Source organism: Centroberyx gerrardi, chromosome 1, assembly GCF_048128805.1.
Source record: "Centroberyx gerrardi isolate f3 chromosome 1, fCenGer3.hap1.cur.20231027, whole genome shotgun sequence".
In the NCBI taxonomy this organism is placed as follows: domain Eukaryota; kingdom Metazoa; phylum Chordata; class Actinopteri; order Beryciformes; family Berycidae; genus Centroberyx; species Centroberyx gerrardi.
In genome coordinates, this window is record NC_135997.1 from 21,567,815 (window position 1) to 21,591,218 (window position 23,404).

At 41.1% G+C, this 23,404-nt stretch overlaps 1 protein-coding gene across 1 annotated transcript in view; it reads right to left on the minus strand.

The window, feature by feature from the left end:
• esrrga (estrogen-related receptor gamma a) overlaps positions 1–22,319 on the minus strand; it is an 89,884-nt gene extending 67,565 nt beyond the window's left edge. Inside the window, exons 1-2 of the mRNA XM_071921975.1 lie at positions 22,248–22,319; positions 7,928–8,086 (exon numbers count right to left, since the gene is read on the minus strand). Of these exons, the coding sequence (XP_071778076.1) occupies positions 7,928–8,086; positions 22,248–22,303 (215 nt within the window). The 5' untranslated portion in view covers positions 22,304–22,319. The remainder of the gene's footprint in view (positions 1–7,927; positions 8,087–22,247) is intronic.
• Between the last annotated feature and the right edge of the window lie 1,085 nt (positions 22,320–23,404).

Here is a 23,404-nt window from a genome sequence, read left to right on the forward strand (position 1 = left end):
AAATTGTAGACTGGTTCCTTTCTAAAGGAAAGGTCACTCGATCAAAGTCGCAGTGTTCATCTCTCTCTCTTTCTGTGTGTGTATGTGTGTGTGTGTGTGTGGATTAGCAGTGTTATCGGCGAGCATTAGGGGTGCAACGACCCCTCCAAACACTCGGCGACACTTGCCATTGTGGCTGACATACACACACACACACACACACACACACACACACACACACACACACACACACACAGCCATCCATTCGGGTACAGTGCAGAGTGTACTGGAGTAAATAAACTCTGGACTTCCTCAATCTGCTGCGGTCCTTCCTCTCTCTCTCTCTCTCTCTCACACACACACACACACACACACACACACACACACACACACACACACACACACACACACACACAGAGATAAGGACTGGGCCAGGTGCCGTATCAAATGAAATTGCACATAAGTATAATAAAACAAGTGTTAAAAAAAAAAATACCCCCCCGTCGGATTAAAAACACATTTTATTAAGCAGATGGTGAAAGAGGATTTCCACTCTAGTAAATATGACAGGGCTTTCAAATGTGACACGGGAGGGAGGTAGGGAGAGGGGAGAGGGACATAGAGAAAGAAAAAAAAGGAGAAAGAGAGCAATTCTGTGAAAGAGAGGAGAGGGAAAGAGAGAGGAGAGAGAGAGAGACAGAGAGATAAAGAGAGAGAGTGTGTGTAGTAAAAGCAGTAAAATGGTGGGAAGAGTGCAGGATTTGAGGGAATGATGGGAGAGGAGGTGAGGAGAGGAGAGGAAGAGAGGGAAGGAGGCATGGGAGGAAATGAGAGGAGAAGCAAGAAAGAGAGGAGAAACAAGGAAGAGAGGAGGAGAGGGGAGGAAGGGAAAGGAAAGGAAAAATGAGAAAGAGGAGAGGAGAGGAGAGGAGAGGAGAGGAGAGGAGAGGAGAGGGAGTGCAGCTCCAAAGCTGCATTCTTTAAGCAGATCAGATTTGGGGAAATTGGGCTGTCACTACAGGATTGTGCTGATTTACACCTATCCATCAGAGAGAGAGAGAGAGAAGCAGAGAGAGAGGGTCACAGAGAGAGAGAGTATATACAATAATGTACAGACTCAGTGAACATAGCATGGCTATTGAGAAAGGCCGCTATAGACATGCTGTGTTTATTCTGCACACTAAATGAGTTAGAAACAGAATTACACTTCTCACCTCATCCCAAATACCATAGTTTCAAGTGAAAAATCTGCAACATTATCACATAAATAAAAGTCTGTTTTACTACTCTCTACTGCAAATTGCTGTAACACAATGTACTTTTTGCTTCAAAAGTGGGTATACAAATGAAAAACAAAGCTGAATAATTTAGCCATTCTAACAAAATAAACATTCAATAGTCAGTAAATAATATAGGTGTACGTGGAAAAAGGAAAAATATATCCAGTATTAATAATGCATATAAAAATGTATACCTACTTTTGAAACATCTAAGTGATTCTAAATGCCAAAATGTGATTAAATAGCAGCTAAATTTGTCACACCTTGCTAAAACCCAAGGACAACCATTGGATACTAAGATTGATTCAATTGATGTCAATCATTTGTTCAAGTTTACTATGAATTATGCAGAATCATTTTTCATTAACATCTGTTCATATTTGCCTTCTTAGTTAGATAGCTTGTATATATAATAACCTATAATATAACGTATCGCCAAAATGCCAACTTTTCAGGATCTGAGAAAAACCGCCTTGTTTTTAGCTTAATAAAGTGCATTTTTGATGTTATCCAATGGCCTTTGAAGGAGTTTCATCAGCCCAAGAGGTCAGAGAATTTTCATAACCCATAGAAGAGCGTATAATCCTTCAATTGAAGTGAAAACATGAAAATCACCACAAGTGGACTTACAAGCTTTTCGCACAACAGTGAATATGTATATTGTCTTCCTTGTGCTTCAGAAACGTAAATGCATTTTATCATGCCAATAAAGCACCTTTTGAACTGAATTGATTGAACTATCAGCAGTGACACAAGCTGCTGTTGACGCTTGCCTCCTCTCCCTCCGTGCCTGCTCTACCTCTCCTCCTCCCTCCCATTCATCCTTCCTCTCCCTCCCTCCCTCCCGTCCCGTCTCCCTCCCTCCCCTCATTGCTGGCTGAAGCACCTTACCGCCTCTCTCCTGGACCATCTGTTAGGGAATCTAATTCACATCCAGTCATAATCAGGTTTGCTGGAGTGCCCACTGTCTCTGTCTGTCTCTGTTCCTGTCTGTCTGTCAGCCTGCCTGTCTGTCTCTGTCTCTGTGTGTCTGTTTCTATCCCTCCTTTATCTTGTTCTGTCTGTCTCTGTCTTTCATTCTTAGTTTCTGTTTCTCTTTCCAGCTCTCTTTTTTTGCTGTGTTTCTGTATCTGAAGCTCCCTGTCTTTCTCTGTCTGTTAATCATCTCAGTTAAATTCAATTCAATTCAATTTGCACTTTTGACATGGTTTGCTAAGGCAACTTTTATAAAGAACAAATATCTCTAAATATCTCTCCCCTCACATCACTTTTCCCTCTCTTTTTAACTTCTCATGTCTCTTCTTCTAGAAAAAACAAAACTAGAACTAGAAAAAGCTAGAATAGAAAAGGCCAGAAAGGAAAAACAAATTCAGCTACTCTTATAGGTTGATGGATGTTCTAAAAAATGTCTTTACTGGGATGGAAAACCCAACGTGTTTCAGCAGAAAGTCTTCATCAGGGTTCTCAGAGAATATGAGCATACTGAATTTGTTCTTCCGTTCCATCTCTCTTCCTCTCCAATGCCCTGTTTCCTTCTTTTGTCTTTCTCTCTCACCCGTTCACTTGCTCTCTCCCCTCAGTCAACTTTTGGTGTTCAAACTATTCAGCTGTATTGTAACGCATCCTCATCAAGCTGCTGTCCACTGGGGCCCGTCATTACAGCTCTAGCTTCGTTTTCACATGTTTTTTTTTAATGGAAAGGCGCACTGTTTTGTTTTCCTGACAACTCAAAGAGCTGAGTGTGTTTTTAAAACAGAATGCCCAGTGCAAGGATTTAAATAATATTTCAGCTTTTTGCATGGAAAGACATTTTCAATAGCAGAAGTAATGTCTTAAGTGTAGGCTGGTGTGTTGTGCTATGTGTGTGTATGTGTGTGTCTGTGTGTGTGTGTGTGTGTGTATGTGTGTGTCCATGACTGAGTGTAAGGGGAGCTGAGGTGAAGGGGGTGGAAGTTAATGAGAGGTGAGATGTCTGAACCCCTCACACTCTTTCTCTCTCTCTCCCTCTCTCTCTCTCTCTCTCGCTCCAGCAGTAATCCTCTTCTATAAATCTGCAATCCAATCAGCGTTGTCTACACACTCACACACACGCACACACACCCACCCACACACACACAGAGCTGTTGGGAGGCCCATCTGTGTGTTAAGGCAATCTGCTTTATCATTATGATTACATTGGGCTCAGTTTACAGCGAAGGGTGTGTATGTGTGTGTGTGTGTGTGTGTGTGTGTGTCTGTGTGCGCGTATGCAAGCGCGCCCTGGCTGCCTGACATTAATCACATTCCCATGGTTTGATGGCCTAAATAAAAAGCGGAATAATATTGTTGCTGTCCAATGAAAACCACAGATCTCCAAAAACAAATCAGGAATTTCTTAGGGATTCAGATAATAATAAATTTGAGCAACTTTCCAGGAACTAAAGCGAATTAAACTTTTTATGAATATGTTTTTTAACAACATAAATGCTTTTGATGGGTTTTAAGAAAGGTGCATGATGTGAAAATGGATGATGCAGAGGGATGACATTCTCCATGGTAACAATAGATTCTAATGTGTTCAATCAATAATTTACTTTCCCAAACTAAAATGGATGATGGGAACAAAACTGAACAATTAAAATAGGAGTTTATCAGGTCTACACACTTCTAGTTGTCTTTTACAGTAGGTGTGCCGTGCGTGTGTGTGTGTGTGTGTGTGTGTATAAATCGTGTTACTAAATCTCATCAACACAGTTGGAGGTCAGACATCCTGGAGTGAGTGTTCATGCGATCTTATACTGTGCTGTGTGTGTGTGTGTGTGTGTGTGTGTGTGTGTCAGTGTCAGTGTCTAAGTGTGAGGTGAGTTGAGGTGAAGTGATTGGTTGGTGCAACTGACATCTTGATATTGATATTGTGCGTTATCAAGTACCGCTTTCAGGCTGCGAATTTATCTGCATCTTCACTGTTAGCTTAGATTATATTAATTCTTATTTTGTTTTTAATGTCATAAAATGAATCACATGAAATCTATCACTATATTCTTTTGTATGTTTGTGGATGTATACATTGTAAAAAAAAAAAAAAAAAAGCTTAGGAGGGATGTTTTATTTTATCATGATAACACATTATTGATTGTACAGAATGTGTTTCCGTTTCAGTCTTGAGAGAAGTTGTGAAGTTGTGAAGACTGAAACCAGCAACATTATCTGCCAGTGTAGGAAGGTCTTCACTTCTTAAGCTTGTCATTAGTTGGCTGTTGAATTTGTAATATTAATTCCAGTTTGTTTTAACTTGGTCCAACATTTGGACCTCTGCAGAGGAAATCATGTTCCCCAATTCCAGGAGTGTGTGTGTGTGTGTGTGTGTGTGTGTGTCTAACTTCCAGCCATGGCGTGACTCCCTAGCCCCTGGCAAACCTTTACACCTCTCATCACCAGACCTCACTGTCTGCCAACACACACACACACACACACACGCACGCACACACACACGCACACACATTAACACAGTGCCAGTAACGCGCTTGTTTGTGATTGGCTGAGAGCCTATGTGAGAATGGCATGCCAGACCTCTAATTGGCTTGACCCAGACTAACCCTGAAATCCTATTGGACTAAGACGGTGGAAGTCCCAGTCTACAGTCCGCACACAGACACACACAGAGACATACACACACACACACAACACACACACCACACACACACTTTGAAGGGCTTCGAATAAGCCTAACAATGCACCGGTCAATAGTACTCTAATAGGCTGTCCAATAATACACAATAATAATATAAAAAAAAATTACAATAACATTCATCAAGGTAATTTTGCCATTGTTACCATGCAGCATACTTCCTAATAAGTACTAGTAAGCAGACTTTTGGCCAATATTACTTATATTGTTGTTATTACTTAACAATAACAATATTACTAAAAAAGTGAGTTCCAGGTAGTAAAAGCTTGATCCCTAAAGGCTTAAAATATTTCCAGACCCTTCAGTATCAGAAGATATACAGATACAAGAGAGAGACAGAGAAGGAGAGAGAGGAGGGGAAAGAGAGAGCATGAGGGAAAAAAAATATGAATGTGTGTCTGTGTTTCATGTTTTAACATGAAACAAGTGGTTTATTTACAGTATATGTTCTAAAAATGGACCAAGGCGGTCCTCAGTTTCACCTGCCTCCGGTTCACACTATAAACACACTCACTGAACTGGTTTCCAACAGGGCAATTCAGAGTGAAATGTCACTTTGGTTGAAGATTTTCAGTTTTTAGTGCACATAGCAGGTGGCAGGGTGGGCTGGTGGCTAAAGAGCCTGTTCTTCAACCAGATAACAAGTTCAGGCCCACGTGTTGCCAAGCATTTGCACTGCTGAAGTGTCCTTGAGCAAGACGCTGAAGTCGTCCTTCCTGTGTTACTCCCTATATATTATATTACATAAACATAACATACTAGTGCTACAAGGGAAGGATAAATAATCAACAGTTGTCACTATAGGGTTTGGCCGATGCACGATGTCATCGGACATCGACGATGGGCTGTGTCAGTGCCGATGTGACTTTTTCACATGGTGATGTTGAGCTTTTTATTTTTTTTCATCAACAGAATATTTGGAGGGTTTCATTTCAAAAGGCTATATATTCATTTTGGAAACCTTTTGCTACCTGAAATGAATCAGGCAATATTTGAAAAAACAACTGATCCTGTTCTCAAAAAAGGAACTATTTTATAAGCAAACGTCTTAAGATGACTCCTACCGAACTAACCCATAATGTGCTTTCAGCAATCAATACGGGAGAGTGGGTGTCATTTTTTAAAATGGTGAATATCATTTTGGAAAGAAATTCTACATTTTAAAAATAACATTTTGCTTTTGCAATGTAGCCATTAGCCAAAACAACAAAATCAGTGAAGAAGAGGTTAAGAACAATGCTCAACCCAGTCAGCAGAAGAAAAGAGAAGAGCCTTAAGTGACACACACACACACACACACACACACACACACATACAGCTCCCAAGAGGCAGTGAGCAAAGCCCTTTCTCCTCACTTTAAGCATGTTCTTTGAACACAGTTATAGGCAAAAAATGTTTATCTGGAAACAATGTTGTTTTCCCCAAAATGCTATAGCCAAATTGATAATGAAACTTGCATTAATCCCTCCCCCTGCCTGATGTCATCGGCCAATGGATGTTTGATTAGGCGATGTGACGATGTGTATGACATCAAACAACCCTATTGGCCACGCAAGGCACCCGTAGAAAGTGCCTCTTTCATATTGTGGAAAAAACATCAAACTAACAGATCTACAAACAAGGGAAAGTAGAGCCAGGCAACACTATTTGCTCCACGGTTGTACTTTGAAAGGTCCCATATTTTATTCTTTTTTAGCAATTTAACACAGTTCCCTGTGGTATTTTAAAAACATCTGTGAAGTGTATAGCAAAATAAAACACCTAAATCCAGCTTTTGTAGTGTTCCAGCCTTGCAGTGTCTCCACTGTAAAGAACAGGCTGTTTTCTGTGGGCGGTGATTTTATGCTAATGACCCACTGCTCTGATTGGCCCCCTCATCGGATTGTTGGGCGAAAATGAGACGCGGTGAGTGGGAGCGGTTATTCACCTTGGGGCGGTCAAATGCAGATTGTTGGCCCTGAGTGATGTCACTAACGGCTCCAAATCAAAACGGCTTGTAGAAGTTTCAGATTTCACATTTGTATTAAATACAGTGACAAAATGCTTACATATGCAAGGGCAAGGAAAAAACAGTTTTGTACAATATGAGACCGTGAAAGAAGCAATTTTGCCTGTTTGCAAATACTGATATTGAGCCTGATGACAATGAAGCTCCAGGGCAGCTGAGGTCAAAGGTTAACTTCTCTGGAACTTCTGTGAAGATGTATATGCCTAAAACTTAAAATCTTTCAAATTCAAATTACTATGTGGAGGAATGAAAGGAGGTGGCTGACTTAAAATAAGTTATTTAACAGCATGAAATCATCATTTGAAACAATAGATTTTGGAAAAAGCGAGGCAGAATGACAATTTAGCTGTGCACCAACTGCCGTGGTTAGTTTGAACACATCACCCAATAGCTTCAAATATGGAAAAATAGAAATAGGAACATATGAATTAGGAAATAGATTAAAGAATATTGAGATTCATTTGATTTACATCACGTTCACACCACACGCAGAAATGCAGACATACACACACACACATACACACATAGCCTGGCAAGCACACATGGACGTACAAATGGAGACACATTTTACTTCAAATCCACTGCCGGATCATCTTTCTTTCTTTTACATTTCCTCTCTCTTTTCATTATCTTTCTTTCTCTATTCTCACACACACACATTTATTAAGACAGATCACAGAGAAAATTGACTCTTGCTATCTTCATGTCATGCCATGTTGTGCGCTCTCTCTCCGCTCTTGTCCACCGATCACTTGTGCTCACATACACACACACACACACACACACACACTGACACTAACTTAAAACACTGGCTTTTGATGTCTCAGTGTTCTCTTCCCTCCTATTTTATAGGTTTATAGAGGTCAAGTGTGGCTAACAAGATAAAGTTGAACCTAAAATGCCCAAACCCCGACACAGATTCAAAGATTCTCCCTTTCTTTTTTATTTCTGTCTTTTTCTTCTGTCTCTCATCTTCCCTCCCTCCTGTCTCACCTGGGGTTGTAGAGGGCATGTGCGTCTCTCATGTGGTTGGCCTCCAGTGGATCGTAGCTCTGGTGCATCCTCCAGGCGCCAGCGCCGCATTTACCATAGGATGACTTGGAGTTGTCTTCACTGCTGCTGTTCACCAATGGCCCCTTCGATAAGTTCATTCTGTACGAGTGTGGAAAGTGAGAGAGAGAGGGGTGACGGTGAAAACAAAGTCAGTGAAACAGAGAGAGGCAGAGAGATTGCAAAAGGGAAAGAGAGCAGCTACGACAGAATTTCTGAAAGACAAATTTAAGCCTATTTAAGATCTTTTTCATGCTTCCTGGAATTAAATGCAAGATCAATTTAATCACCAAAATAAAGATACAAAATCCTGTCAAAAACAGCTTATTTCTGATTGAACTAATTAAACTATAGTTCTAAAACTATATAGGGACATTATAAGAAAAAGAAACGAAGAAATATTTTTTTTAGGGAACTGATGTCCAATTATTTATTAAATCAAATACGATGAAAACAAAACATGTTTCACATATTGTATTATATTAATCACGTGCATTAATCTAAGAGTGGACATGCAGGAGGGTGAAACTTACTGCGACCAACTGTAAGTGCAAGTAATGTAATACAACATAAGAAAAATAAAACCAACACAGCTGCTGGTTTGCCTTGTTTTGTTTGCCTTACTTTTTAACTGTACTTCAGCTTGATATCACTGAATGTAAAACATCTGTCAGTACCTCCATCTAATTTCATGTTTGCATCAAAATAAAACTTTATTGAAATTACACCATTACTTAGTGAAAAAAATCTAAAAACTGTAATTAACACAATTTAATACAGTTTAAATCCTTAAATTTATAGAATTTAATTGAAGACTTTTTCAGACGATCAAAAGACCCGCAGATACTCTGTGAGAGGCAGTGAGAAAGAAAAACCTCCAATGCGGCCTTTGATAAGTTCATTCTACAAAAAAATATAGTGGGAGACAAATGAGTGGGAGACAATGTCAAAGGTTACAAATGTAGTTAATGCACATACACACACACACACACACACACACACACACTGTATATTCATATGTACACACGCAGTTGCTTGGCTCGACTGTATGACCTCTGCAGAACTAAAAAACGGCAATGTTTAAAATAGTTGTAATGTTTGTTTTTGTTTTATTGTTTTTTGACAGTGGAGAGACAGGGCGAGGCTGTATACGAACCCACGATGTTGTGAGTACAGGGTTCAGTACCTTCGACCGCTCATGCACAGGCAGAGAGACAGACAGACAGACAGACAGACAGACAGACAGACAGACAGACAGGTACGAAGAGAGACGGAAAGACAGGCTGACACAAAGGCAGAAAGACAGTCAGTCAGTCAGACAGACAGAGGGTGATGCACAGCGGAGGGGCTGCGACTGTAAACCAATAAAAGAGGCTTTTTTACCGGAACGTGTTAACGGGTTACTGTCAGATACATATATGTGTGTGTGCGCGCACGCATGGGTGCCTGCGTCAGGCCGCTAATTGAAGCACACCCGGGCCGTTTTTAACGTCAAAGCGGTTTTACCAGTTTTAGCCTAGGAAAAGGCTTTCAGGCTGAAGGAACATAAAAGCAAAAGCACCGGGGGAGGGACTGCTAGCCGTCAATCAAACCCAACGCCGTCGTCAGGGGAGGAGCTGTCGCCGGGGTGATAAGGTCACTGCGGGCAACGGAATCAGAATCATCCATCGCAAGAAAAAAAATAATAAAGTAACAGAGGGTGAGAGAAAAAGGGACAGTACATATAGTTGACGTCAAAGCAGGGAGAAAAGGGAGGGTTTGTAATGAAATTGGCTAGGTGGCCTACATTTAAACTAAAATACCAAGGGAGAATGGAGCGGGGCTGGCGGGAAGAAAAGCACTTTATTATAAGAGGACAAAAAATAGAAAATACAGAAACCGATTTAGACATGGGAAGAGATGTGAGCAGGTAATAAAATGATCCTCCTCAAACAATGTAAAACTGCGTAACAAATGCCTTTTGGTGGACGACGTTATCCAAAGCTGCTTATAGTACCATGAGTGCATGCGTTCTGCATTCAGAGCATTGGTGTATTTTTTGGATAACCACAGATAAAGTTAAAATAATTATGCTGAAATGAGCCAAAAAGGAAAAATGTATTTGTTATTCATATTTCATGTCTGCAAACTGAAGGAGTAATGTTGTGTAAATCTGTTTGTAAGAAATGTATTCATCTTTTCGTGTCAAAGATTTTAGAAGCACAATATGGCCAAATCAGACAAACCATTGGGCAGCATTTTAATCTATGCAATGGAGGTAAATAGCTACAAATTCTGTCATTTTTATATGTTATTGTTTTGATTACTTGAGTATTTTGCAGGATTTTACACATACTGGGAAATATTGGGAAAGGAGGTAAGATATCACAAAAATAGTGTTAAAATATTCCTGTTGCGACCACATTCCTGTGTGTATGTGTGTGTGTGTGTGTGTGTGTGTTCAGATTCAAAAGTGGAGGGATGTCCGCACAGCCAAATGAATTACAAAAGTTTATTATACGCACAGCAGCAAAAGTGTGTGTGTTCTTAGAGGCGATGTATCAGTAAACACAGCAGGATGTTGGTAGTCTGTCACACACTGATAAAGACACATGTTTACCACACAAACACACACCATGAAAATTTGTGTATGTGTATGTGTGTGTGTGTGTGAGAGATTCCATCCGACTGACGGTTCCTGTTTAGGTGAGGGCGAGGGGGCAGAGGGCCAGGCAGACAGACAGGCAGACAGACAGACGACAAAATGACATACAGGTGACAGTGACACACAGGCAGACTGACCAATCACTCGTCTGACAGCCATCCCTCCATCCATCCAGTGTGCTGGGTTGGTTCGGTGATAGGTAGAAGGCCAGGGTGTGTAATGTGTAGGTTTTAGTTCCACTCTGGTGAATAGGAGGAATCGATATCCTGCTGCTGCTGCTGCTGCTGCTTCAGACACTTATTGGCTTTGGTCGCGGTGTCACAATGCTATATAGACAGGCAACACTTAATACTGTTTTTTTTTTTTGGTTTTTTTTTAGGGAGTGTCCTGGTGTCACACCGGACTAAGGCACATCCAGGACCGTGTACGCGCAACGCTGTGAGTTTGAATCTGGCTCCCAGACATTCTTGCCACATTCACCTCTATACTATCTAATACGACCAAAATATACTGTGACTGTACCGCCGCCATAGGACAACAGGCTGTAGCTGTAGAATGAGCATATTGTAATTGAACACAATACAGAAAAAAAGTAAGCGGATGTTACAGGAAATACTAAAACACTTCCCATTTTCAAACATTACATTTTAGGAAGAAATCTAAGTGCAAAACAATGCTTTACAACACAATAATTTTATTTGTTACGACATTTTGAAATTAATCGCAGTGATTTTAAAGGAAGAACTGAACGGTATAACAACGTTGTAGCACATCGGCAACAGGCTTTTTGATTTAGAAGAAATCACCTGCAGTCTGCCACTTAAATTAACGCAGACACTAAAACTCTGTTAGGGATTACAAAGAGAGCGTTCTGTTTTATTACATTATACCTTATGGCAAGGTAATCGGATATATTGTCACATCTTTACTCGATCGTGAAGATTATATTTAGGCTAAAAGGCATCTCAGAATCAGAGGTGATGTAACGTTTAGTATTGAGAGGAAGCAGAATCGTTTTAATCAGACATCAAAAGCCTCCAGGTCTTCATTTTCTCTTATGAAGGAAAGATGGTATATCACTATAGATTTGGCATCTATAAGCCCTGATACATGGAAAATTTGTGAGGAAAACATATAATAAAAAAAATACTGTTGATACCGTAATCGATTTTTTGTGAATTGGATTATCTGTATTACCTCAAAATGTTGAAATTTAACAAATTACTGTCAAAAAACATTATATATTCTGACTATTTAAAGGAACTTTTAATTTTAAACATGCAAAACCATAACAACACACTTCATTTGACTTCAATGACATATTGAGAGACGCAGCACACAACTAATAACATTTACACACACCAACAGAAATAAATATGTGTAGCTTATGTTATAAATATTTATAACCCACGTGTACAAAGTGAAAGGAGACGAGAGAAGAGAAGAGCATTAACCTATGTGATTCTACCTTAACCTATTTCACGCTCCTGTCAGTACGTGTAAGGGCCACCAGCACACACACACACACTAACTCATAGCTTAGCATTAAGGACAGGGAGCCAAAACAAGGCAAGAATGTATGCAAGTGTAGAGGTGTTAAGTTTGTGTGTGTGAGAGAGAAATTGTGTGTGTGTGTGTGTGTGTGTAAGTAGGGAGATCACGGGTGTCTTTCCGATGCTCAGTGACTCGCTCATGTGTTGCTGGCCCATCTGTGAACAGAATGACCATGACACTCTGTGTGTGTGCGTGTGTGTGTGTCATGGTGATGCAGTGATTGATGAGACAGTTGCCATTCTTCCTAATGCAAAAAGCACCAAGCCCTGAAGGGAGCAAATGCCACCACACACACACACACAACACACACACACACACACACACACACACACACACACACACACACACACACACACACGGCTGCAACTGCCCTACCTAATTACCCCTCTGGTTGGGGCAGGGTGATCTCTTCCTGTTACACACACAGATTTGGAGACAAACACACACACACTTCCATAGATATGTACATAGACACAAACATACACATCCGCAATAAATATCCATATACACACATACACATAGTTTCATAAACCTAGATGCAGTGTGGCACATACAATACGCGCACTGATAAATGACTGAGGAGGGAGAACTAAGAGACTTTCCCTGCTTAAATAAAGGATAAATAAACGACTTTCTCCAATAACAATATGAAATAACGCAAACCAGACTGAGCCAAGTGAAACAGAAAAAAATGCATAATCCTTTTATCCTATCCTCTTATCCTTTGCTTTCCTCTTAACGCTGTGATTTTTGTTCCTTGCATTTTCTTTATTACTAGGCTACTTGAAATGATGGTGAGATACGAATGCTGACACATTCTATTGTTGGCACTTATATGTACCGTAAGTTACTCCAGATAAGAACGGCAGCTTAATTGCTTAAATTGCTTAAAATGTAAATGTCTTCTCTGAATGTGTGAAATCGTAATGACATATTTGTAAAACATTAAGATATGCTCACAAGTTGACTCATGCATTTGTATTGCATTTGTGTGTGTGTGTGTGTGTGTGGGGGGGGGGGGTTCTTAAAATGTAAAAAGACGCATTGGACAATCACAAGTGCGTATATACGTATATGTATATATATAAATGTGTGTGTGGGTATGTGTGTGGGTGTGAGTCTGCACAGGCATCAGGGCAGGTGGGGTTCGACGTAACCCCGTGTATGTGGTGTGTGTGTGTGTGTCTGAGCGGATGTGTGTGCGCGTTAGCGTTAGCGACGGGAGCTGTTAGCGGGGCGGGCGGCAGATGGGCTGTCGGCCTTAATAGGGACTGAGCGCGTGCAGAAAGGTGACAGCTCCACGAGGGAGGGGTGTGTGTGCGTGTGTGTGCGGGGGGATGGGGGTGGTAGGGAGGAGGGAGAGGAGGTGAGGGGGAAAGGGACGGACAGCGAAAAGGGTGAAGGGAGGAGGGGATAAAGGGGGAGATGAATTGTCTGCGGAGGTGAAGAAAAGTGCGGATAAGCTGCGTAGAGGAACGCACCTCCTTTAATCCTCAATGAGGGGGAGAGGGGGAGGAGGGAAGGAGAAGCAACAATTCACCTTATTTGTCAAGCTAGAGTATAGAGCAACATTCATTTTTTTAACCTAATAAAAGAAAGACATAACTGAGCCCTTTTAGAAACATTCATAACGCACATTTCATGCTATGTATATATTCTATCAAATGTTGTTTTGATAGAATATATTGGCCTCGTCTTCAGCTCAAGAACATAGAAAGAGGAAATCACAAGCAGAGAGATTACAGTAATGCTCAATTATGGCCCAATTTTTTTTTTTTTAAAGAACCAGCAGAGGAGACAATTACATCTGACATTTGGACACTAGTCTTCATCAGAGATGTGTTGTCAAGCGTTCGGCTGCAAGTCTTAGTGCCCCTGTAAAGTAAAGTTACCCATGCTTCACTTATCAGATGTTTTGACCTAATGTTACAGCATTTTTCACCATTTCGCACATTGAAAAATACGGATGAAATGAGGCTGAGATTGTTTCTGAATAGGAAGAGCTGCTGACAATCTGAAAAGTCTCTGAAGAATCTTAGAAAAGCATTGGAACACCCAAGTGAGAGAAGCTGAGGGCATTTCTACGCTTCAAAATGCAAAAAGAGCATGTTTTATTTTATCTCGTCAGGTTTTTTTGGGGGTTGTTCAAGTTTATGTTCAAAAAAGCCACCTGTAGTGTTCCTTAAGTAGTCCCAATATTGAAACCACGTCGATATTTTTGCCAGGCTTTATCTTACGCGAAATATTTCATTCAATATATAATTCGACATGAATAAATGACATTTGTTGCTAGTATTTGTAATGTCACAAGTTCAAATTTCTCATACCTGTTACTTCTTACTCTTGTATACTAATAAAAATCACACATGCTTTAAATTAATCTTTAAATAACTCTTATCTCTCTGGGACGTGGTCTTGTATAAAAGTAAACAATATTTTAAGTAGGACTAGATCGATAGATTGTAGGACTCTGCCGACAGAGAATCTAGTCTGCATATCGTTAAAAATCGACACATCTTGCTTAACTTTTTTGCTATGAATCATTCTGTAAAAGTAGGTGTTTTATTTTTCAAAGGAATAACTTGTTTGTTAACTAGATATGACCAGTTTACTATGTAAAAATGTCTGTTAGTATAAGAATGCTTGCTGTGGAGCAGCTGAGCATGTTGCTCTGACAGGACTTTCCTTACACACAATTCACATACTTTGCACACTAACTCGCACATGGATGCACGTCGGGATACACACATATACACGATTTATACACATACCAATGTAGTATACCCTGATGTAAAAGTTCATACCCATGCAAACACGCAGTTCATACACACACACACACACACACACACACACACACACAGATACACCATTTTTTCACACAGATATACACAGTTTTGCACATGCGCTAATAACATACATAATATAATGCATTTTATGCAGATAAGCATGTTATGCACAATACACATTGGGAGAGTAAGCTAAAGTTAGTTGTTTTTGCTGTTTATTTTTGCTAAAGGACAGATTGTAAACTTTTTATTATGGGTGTTTTTTAGCCTCAATAGCGGCAGACACATTTTAACACAATTTCCACTTATAAGTTAACAAACTTGTAAAAACTATTGTTTCATAAAGACATTATTTTATTGCACGATGAAATGCACATGCAAATTTGAGGGTGACTTTGTATTTTATGTTGCTGAACTTTTTTTTTTTTTTTTCTTGTCGGCCTTTTTCTTAATAACAAGGATCCACTCACAGTGGCCACCTACTGGATATGACTACCTATACATATATAACCCTTTACAATCATCATCACCCCTCATCGTAACACATTCCAATTTTTTTTAAATATCCTATGAGGATATTTGTTCACTCTGAATTCGGACTGGAACACAGTGATGTGGTTTGTTAAGAGCGTATATGTTAGTATGTATTGTACACAAAATATTGGATCTAACATTTTGTGAAGGTGCTTGAAACGCCACAGTTGGTAAGGTGTATTTGATGAATTTGGTCAATTACACTACGGGAGAAACTAAGTGCATCCTTCTCATTACTCTCCATCTTTTTGAAGTTATATATAGAGGGAGAGAGGGAAAGTGCAGGCCGTCAGACCCGGTGCTGAAAAATACAGCTGGTGGCAAAACAAGACAGGAAAAAGTAAAACGCTGATAGAGATCGAGAGACAGAGGAAGCGAGAGAGAGAGAGGTAGCAGAAGCAAAGAAGAGGGGAGGAGAGAAAAGAGGGGAGAGACTAAAAGAGAGATAAAGAGATAAAAAAAAGAAAGAGGGAGGTGGGGGGGTGCAGGCCTGTCATTCTCTCTCCATCAGGCACACACATGAAGCATGATGGGAGGATGAGAGGAGGAATATTTCACTGTCAGTCGGAAGGCGGCATGGTCATTCATTTCTCTCTCTCTCTCTGTCTTTCTCTCAATATCTATCCATCCCCCCTTCTACCCTTCCCTTTCTGTCTTTCTCTACATCCCCCCCCTCCTATCGAGACCCCCCTGTCGAAACAATGACAATTTAATCATACTATACAAGGCCTGGGCATGTAGAGGGAGCGAACTACCCAACCAGCCAATCTATAGGGCTCTCCCCACGGACCGAGAGAGAGAGGGAGAGAGAGAGAGAGAGAGAGAGAGAGAGAGAGAGAAAATCAGAGAGAGAGAGAGAGAAAGACAGACGCTTGAACCGGCATCATACTCTATCCCTCTTTCACTTGTGCATGCACACACACACACACGCCACTCCACTCACACACACACACACGGCACCTCTCCATCTAAATCTGCTCTATTGTGGCCCAGTCTCCGCTGTCTCCTCCCATTAGGAGTGAGAGGCAGCATTAGAAGCCCTGAGCACGACACGATGGACACACACACACACACACACACACACACCGGTCTACCAACCTAAAGCGCAGCTCGATAGTTTACACAGACAGTCGAACAGTTGAATTCACATTCGAGCAACGCCTTCGCTAAAAACACAGACAAGACCACAACAACAACGACAATAACAATTCCAACACAACGTGAAATTTACCAAAGAACATAAGCTTTACCTAAAATCAGTGAGTAAAAATGAGTGGCTGTGTTTCATAATTTGTACTACAAATGATGGTGTTTTTCCAAATTTTTGCTAACAAGCGGACATTAACATTTCGGTCTCCATAAACGACCGGTTAGAAATTCACAACAGGAGGAACAAGCCATGTACTTCTGAATCTGAGAGTTCAAATGGATCCTGGCAAACTGTCCTCCCCTCTCTCTCCCGCATCTTTCCTGTCTCTCTCTAATGCACACTACCAAATAAAGAAGAAATGCAATAAAAATGGAAAAAAAAAGGATATTGAATGGGACAGAGAAATCAGTATGTAGCAGAAAGCAGAATAATTCTGTAGTGATTTGACGGTCAGTGATAAAAACCCATGAATTCACATCCTCTCCTCCGTTTCAGCGAGAAGAGAAGAGTGAAGAGAAGATGTACGGATGACGGAGGAGGGGGACTCCGCGGACGAGTGGAGCGGAGGGAGAGACGGGTGGAAGAATGAGAGATGAGAAGAGATGAGTGGCGTTGCCTCTCTATATATATCACTCTCTCTCTTCTCTCAATCAACGCTTCGGCACTCAATCACACACACGCACACACACACATTTAGCTTCACCAGCAGTGTGGTGTAATGGCTAATTGCAGTGTGTGTGTGTGTCTGTGTGTGTCACAGCTGGTACGGTCTCTCTTAACGCTCTTTCAACTCATAAAGGCCAGCGTTGACCCGTGACACACACACACACACACACACGGACACACACACACACAAGCCACTGATGGATTGAGCATAAATCAGAGAAATTGACAATCACATCATCAAGGCTCGTCCTCTCTCATCTCTCTTTGGCTTTGTACACAAATGTGTGTGTGTGTGTGTGTGTGTTAATATCTGTACCTATGCGTGTGTGTGTGTGTGTAGGTGCACATGCGTGTGTTGATGTGTAATTGCATTTTTTACACAATTTGGTTACATCTTATCTGCAAATGCGCGAAACATTTGTGTGAGTGCAGTTTGGGGTGTGTGTGTGTGTGTGTGCCTGCGTGTGTGTGTGTGTGTGTGTGCGTTCATGCGTACATGTGTGTCCAGCAGACCCCTAAGTGCTGGTGTCAGACAAAAGCAACCCCCCCTCCTTCCCACCTCTCTCTCTCTCTCTCTCTCTCTCTCTTTACGGGACTAAATTACCACTGGAATGCCTAGACCCTTCACATGAGAGGGGCCGCCGTGTGTGTGTGTGTGTGTGTGTGCTTGTCGGTGTGTGTGTGTGTGTGTGTGTGTGTGTGTGTGAGGAGACAATGAGAAAACCGACAGACAAGGAGAGCCGCGGGGACAGACAGACAGGCAGACAGACGCACAAAAAAAGCACAACACCTCCTCATGCAGGCCAGCGCTGGGTCACACACGCACACACACACACACACACACACGCACAGAATGCAGGCAGGCATGAACACATGCAGGACAACAAATGGATGCACGCACACACACACACACACACACACACACACACACACAGAGCAGACAAATCAGCACGGCACATATTGACATGCTTTGACAGATGAATTAAGTAAATGATTTTATAAGGAGATTAAAAGGATTTTAATTTACGCAATCTCTCTCCGGTCCCCCATCCCTCCCTCCAGTGAGCTTTCTACCTCTCTCTCTCTCTCTCTCTCTACTGCTTTCTCTCCTTCATGCACTGAAAAAAAAAATGAATGCAAGAGAGTGCGAGCGACAGAGAGAAATATATAAAATGATCATCTCAATTTCCTAAGACAAGACGGCAAGAATATTTTCATTTATTTACTGATCGCAGTTATTTTAGCGCTTGAAGTGGATCTTTTCTTCACCACTGTTTTAAAAATCAGCAAAAATCATGCTATCATTATCTGTTTTACCGGCAATTACATTGTTACAAGGATGCATTACTTGCCCAATACATCAATGTTAAAAACTGCTTTTAATACTTTGGGATATTCTTTATGTTTTATAGTGCAATGTGATCGGCCTCGAGGTTTTACCAGGAAAATCAGAAAAAGAAATCACAGGAAAATGAGAAATATATCAATATGAAATCTTTGAGGTTAAGATATAATAAATTATAAAATGAATTGAAATGTATCAAATTGTTGAGACTGTTTTAATTGCCCTAATTATTGTCTTAACAGCAATTTTGTGTGATGCAATTTTACACACCCTAACACATGAAGGGTGGATATTGATCGCTATGTTGCACATAAAGATGAATAAATTAATCATGAAATCCATTTCAGTGACAACTTATATTATTTTGTTTATATTATTATGGCCTGTAAGTTGTAAAATAACAATTTAATGTATTAAATTCAAAATTGAATTCAAAGTCATCAAGGGCAAGAGTGCAATTTTAACATGAACCAAACATACTTAATTCATTCATTCATACTTCATTTACTTGCGTTTCAACAGAATTTGCCATTTTCACTTGCAATCATAAATCATAAAACAATTTATTTACAGATGAGGCCAAATTTCCATCTAAATTCAAGACAAATCCATTAAATCTACGCTTAAAATTATGCTCAAAAATAAATGGGACTGAAGTGACTCATGCTGCTCTGTGTTCCCTCCGTCTCTCACACTGCACCTCGCTGCCTGAACGACTCCACGGCCGCTCCGCTATCCTCACCATGCAGGTCTGCTTCACACCCACAGACAAAACCCACCAAACACACCAAACTCACTGTAGAAAATATATCTTAATGATATGCAAATGGTATGTATATGGCGGCATGAGGGGAATGCAATTATGTTAATAGCTTAAGCGGTACTTGTTGTTGTTATTATTATTATCGTTACGATCATCATTATCCCTAATATTTTAATTAGTGTAGGAATGCTCTGGCTGAGAGCAGAGGAGGGGATGGATGAGCAGAGAGAGGGAAAGAGAATGATGGACGGATGGATGCATGGATGGACGGATGGATGGATGGACGGACGGACGGAGTAACGGACCAGAGGGTTTTCTAAAAGACGTGTGAGCGGTCATGGCTTGTGCACGCTCACACACAAACACACACGCACACACACACACGGCAGGCACATTCCATTGCTAAATGTCTCGACATGAACATCGAGAGTTTTTTGCAAAATATATTTGTGCTTGTTTTCCTGATGCGTCTCAAGCTGGTGTCCATTCATACACTCCTTCACCCGCTACGCACCAAAACCTGACCTGATCTGAAAAACTCAGATTTCCTGTCTAATTCTGTGACTCAAACCCTGATTTCAGTTATATGTTTGAAGATTTTACACCTGAATTGTTGCTAAATCTGTGGTTCTTCAAATACACACACACTCAGTTTGCGCTTGAAAGAACAACACACACACACACCGTTCAGATACACACAGCGTGCAGAACGAGGGCTGACAGTCGGTAAATGCAAACTCTTATTGCAGATGGAATTTGAGGGAATTCAGATTTTTCTCCTGGCATTCCGCAGTTTGATTCAGAGAAGGAAATTAGGAAGCTCACTCAATAAATAAAGGTCAATAGATAAAAATTCGGCCGATATCAAAGGTTGTTCTATAGAGTCTCATTTCATATGAAAAGCTCAAATTCACCAGAAACAACTGCAACTGTGAATGTTCACATACACATGAAAAACTTTGTGTAAACCTTGACACAATTTAAACTTTTGCAAATCTCTATGACCTTTGTTGCAAATCTAAACATAATTGGAGTAGACTACCTAAAAGAAAGAGTATCTAAAAATAATGAAAAACAAGTTCAGTGTTGAAGAACTGCCAGTGTTTTGCCCACTGAACATATCCCATATTATTCCTATTGTTACTATTATCATATTATTCCCTATTCCCGATTAGTGTGTATGGGTGTATGAAAGAGAAAGACACACACACACACACACGGCTTGAGATTACGGCTGCACCTCACATATCTCTTATCAGTACTGAGAAGCTGAGGGCAATACAGTCTTACCGCTGACATTAACACATACATATATATATATATATATATATATACATGCGTGCACACACACACACACACACACACATACATACACATTTACACGTACACGGATCAGATCTTTTCGAAGCACACAAAAATGGTCAGTTTACTTTAGAAACATAAACACCAAATAGTGACTTGTTTTGGAAACACACATCAGTCTCTCCTGCTTTGGCTTCTGCTCTGCCTTCACCATTTAAATTCTCCACCTCTGACTTTCTACCGCATAGACACTTGCTTTAATTGTGCTTCAAATTCATTTTGACTGACTTTAATTCATTTCCTAGAACCCGAGACCAATTTGGATAAATTTAACCAACACGGAAATTGTTCTTTCTGCACACATTTAAAAAGCTGTCATTAATTAATGGTAATGCATACAAAAAAATTGCCCACTATTAGTGCCGTCAGTGAATTCATACACACTTACAAAAACAGTGCAATCCAGTGACTGAATTCAAATTTATCACTTCAGGTAAATGAATTCACTGTCGACTTGAAATTTGTTTTACCTTGGTATGTTCGAAAATAGACCGGGAGGTAGTGCCATGGAATTTACATACTCAAAGTGTGTGCCTGTTAGTACACTTTCATCTATCAGTCTGTCTGCCCTAATTGTGTATTTCCATAAAACACACTTCCCAAGTCACACACACAGTCACACACACACACACACACACTGCTGTCTGCTCTGCCAGTCAGTTAATCTGCATTTTGAACGCCGTCCTTAACACGCAGCTAAAAGAGCAAAGCACCGGCGAAAGGAGCAGCTCAGCAGTGCACTCGCTCGCTCATTTGTGTGTGAGTGTGTGTGTGTGTGTGTGTGAGTGTGTGTGTGTGTGACGGTCTCTAATTCCTGTGCGGGGCCACACGCTGAGTTGTCCGTCTGAAATTCTACCTCCTCTGGCATTTAAGAGCGCTGTTCTCCCCCTTTCCTCCTCCCTCCTCTCATATGGGCCGTTCTCCTCTCGTCTCTCCACGTTAGTCCTCTAACCTCAATGCCCCGTTACCTCGCTGATTCTCTGCTCGGATGAACACACACACACACACACTTACACACACACATACATGCAGACATACACTAACAGAGTCACGGTCTGTCCTGAGGACAATTTGACTCAAAGTAAAACAATCTCTTAAAGACACAGAAAGTAAAGGAGAAACTGTGTTTTTGTGTGTGTGTGTCTGTGTGTGTGTGTGTTTGTGTGTGTGTGTGTATGTGTGTATGTCCCGCTCCCAGGTGGAGGGAGAGAAATTCCGCTCTTCTACCCACTGAGTGAGAGCTGCTGTCCGGATACTGCAGGCACACACACACACACACATACACACACACAGAGTGAACGCATGCTACCTGACAGCAGAAACAACCTTGACATGGTACCAGCCACCTCCGCTGCATACCAGTACACAGACACACACACACACCTACAGTGAAAGACAATGACAATGACAAGTTGAAAGATGAATAGAAGGATAAGATTAAAAGGTAAAATTTACCTACTCTTGTTCAGAGTGCATTAAAAAACACTCGGACAACGGGAGTCCTACCGAATCCATCGGCGATACCGGGTCATCGTCATGTCAACGAAACCTCCACCGGGTGGGAAAAAAAAGAAATTCAAAAAAATCAAAGTTTTTATATCTCTCCTCTCTCTCCTCCTCTTCTTTCTCCCGTCTTCCTCTCTCTCTCGGTCCTTCCTTCCGCTTGGAGGGAGCAATACAATTACCAGGCGCTGCGCTGCCTGCACTGATCGGCTCTGTGTGTGTGAGTGTGTGTGTGTGTGAGAGAGAGATTGTGTGTGTGTGTGTGCGCGGTGTGTGTATGCGTGAGCCAGGGAGAGGGGGCTATAGGCACACACAGCCAGCCAGCCAGGCAGTTGGGACGGAAAGCTGTGCCGCTGTCCTAATCAACGACTTAAAGCCCCGATAGCAGCTCATGAATATTAAGCAGCGTTTTGCATATGCAGTCCCTCAGGCCCCAGATCTACCGCGATTGGTAGACACTTGACCAATGGCTGCAGAGAGGGGCGGAGTGAGGGGTGGAGACAGAGAGAGAGAGAGGGAGAGGGAGCGAGAGAGAGGGAGAACGAGCAGGTGGAGAGGGAGGGATCAGACAAAGAGCAATAGAGGGGAAGAGAGAGGGAAGAAGGGAGGGAGGGAGGGAGGGAGCGGAGAGGAGAAAGAGACAGGTGAGGGAAAGATTTAAAGCAACACATTCCTCCCTCTTTCTTTCTTTCTTTCTTTCTGTTTCTCTCCCTCTTTTTCTGTAACTGTCAATCTCTCTCTTTGTCTATCTTGGTCTCTCAATCTCTTTCTATCTCTCTCTCTCTCTCTCACACTTTCTATCTCTCTGTCTCTCTCGCCATGTACCTATACTGGAAATTACATCTCAGTTTCTCATCTGTGCTTGTGTTTTAAGATTTAACTGGTAAAAAACAGCAGGAACACTGTATTTAAAAAACAAACAGTACAAATAAAATCATGAAGGAAATAACGATGGATGGACATGTGAGGTAGTTCTAAACTAAACAACTGATTTATTACATTAAGTTTGAGTTATTTTTCAGGTAAAAGATGGATTCACGTCAGATTAGCCTCTTCATGGAAAGTAAAATTGACGTAATCGAACATCCGGAGAATTGAAAGATCAAAGAAAAA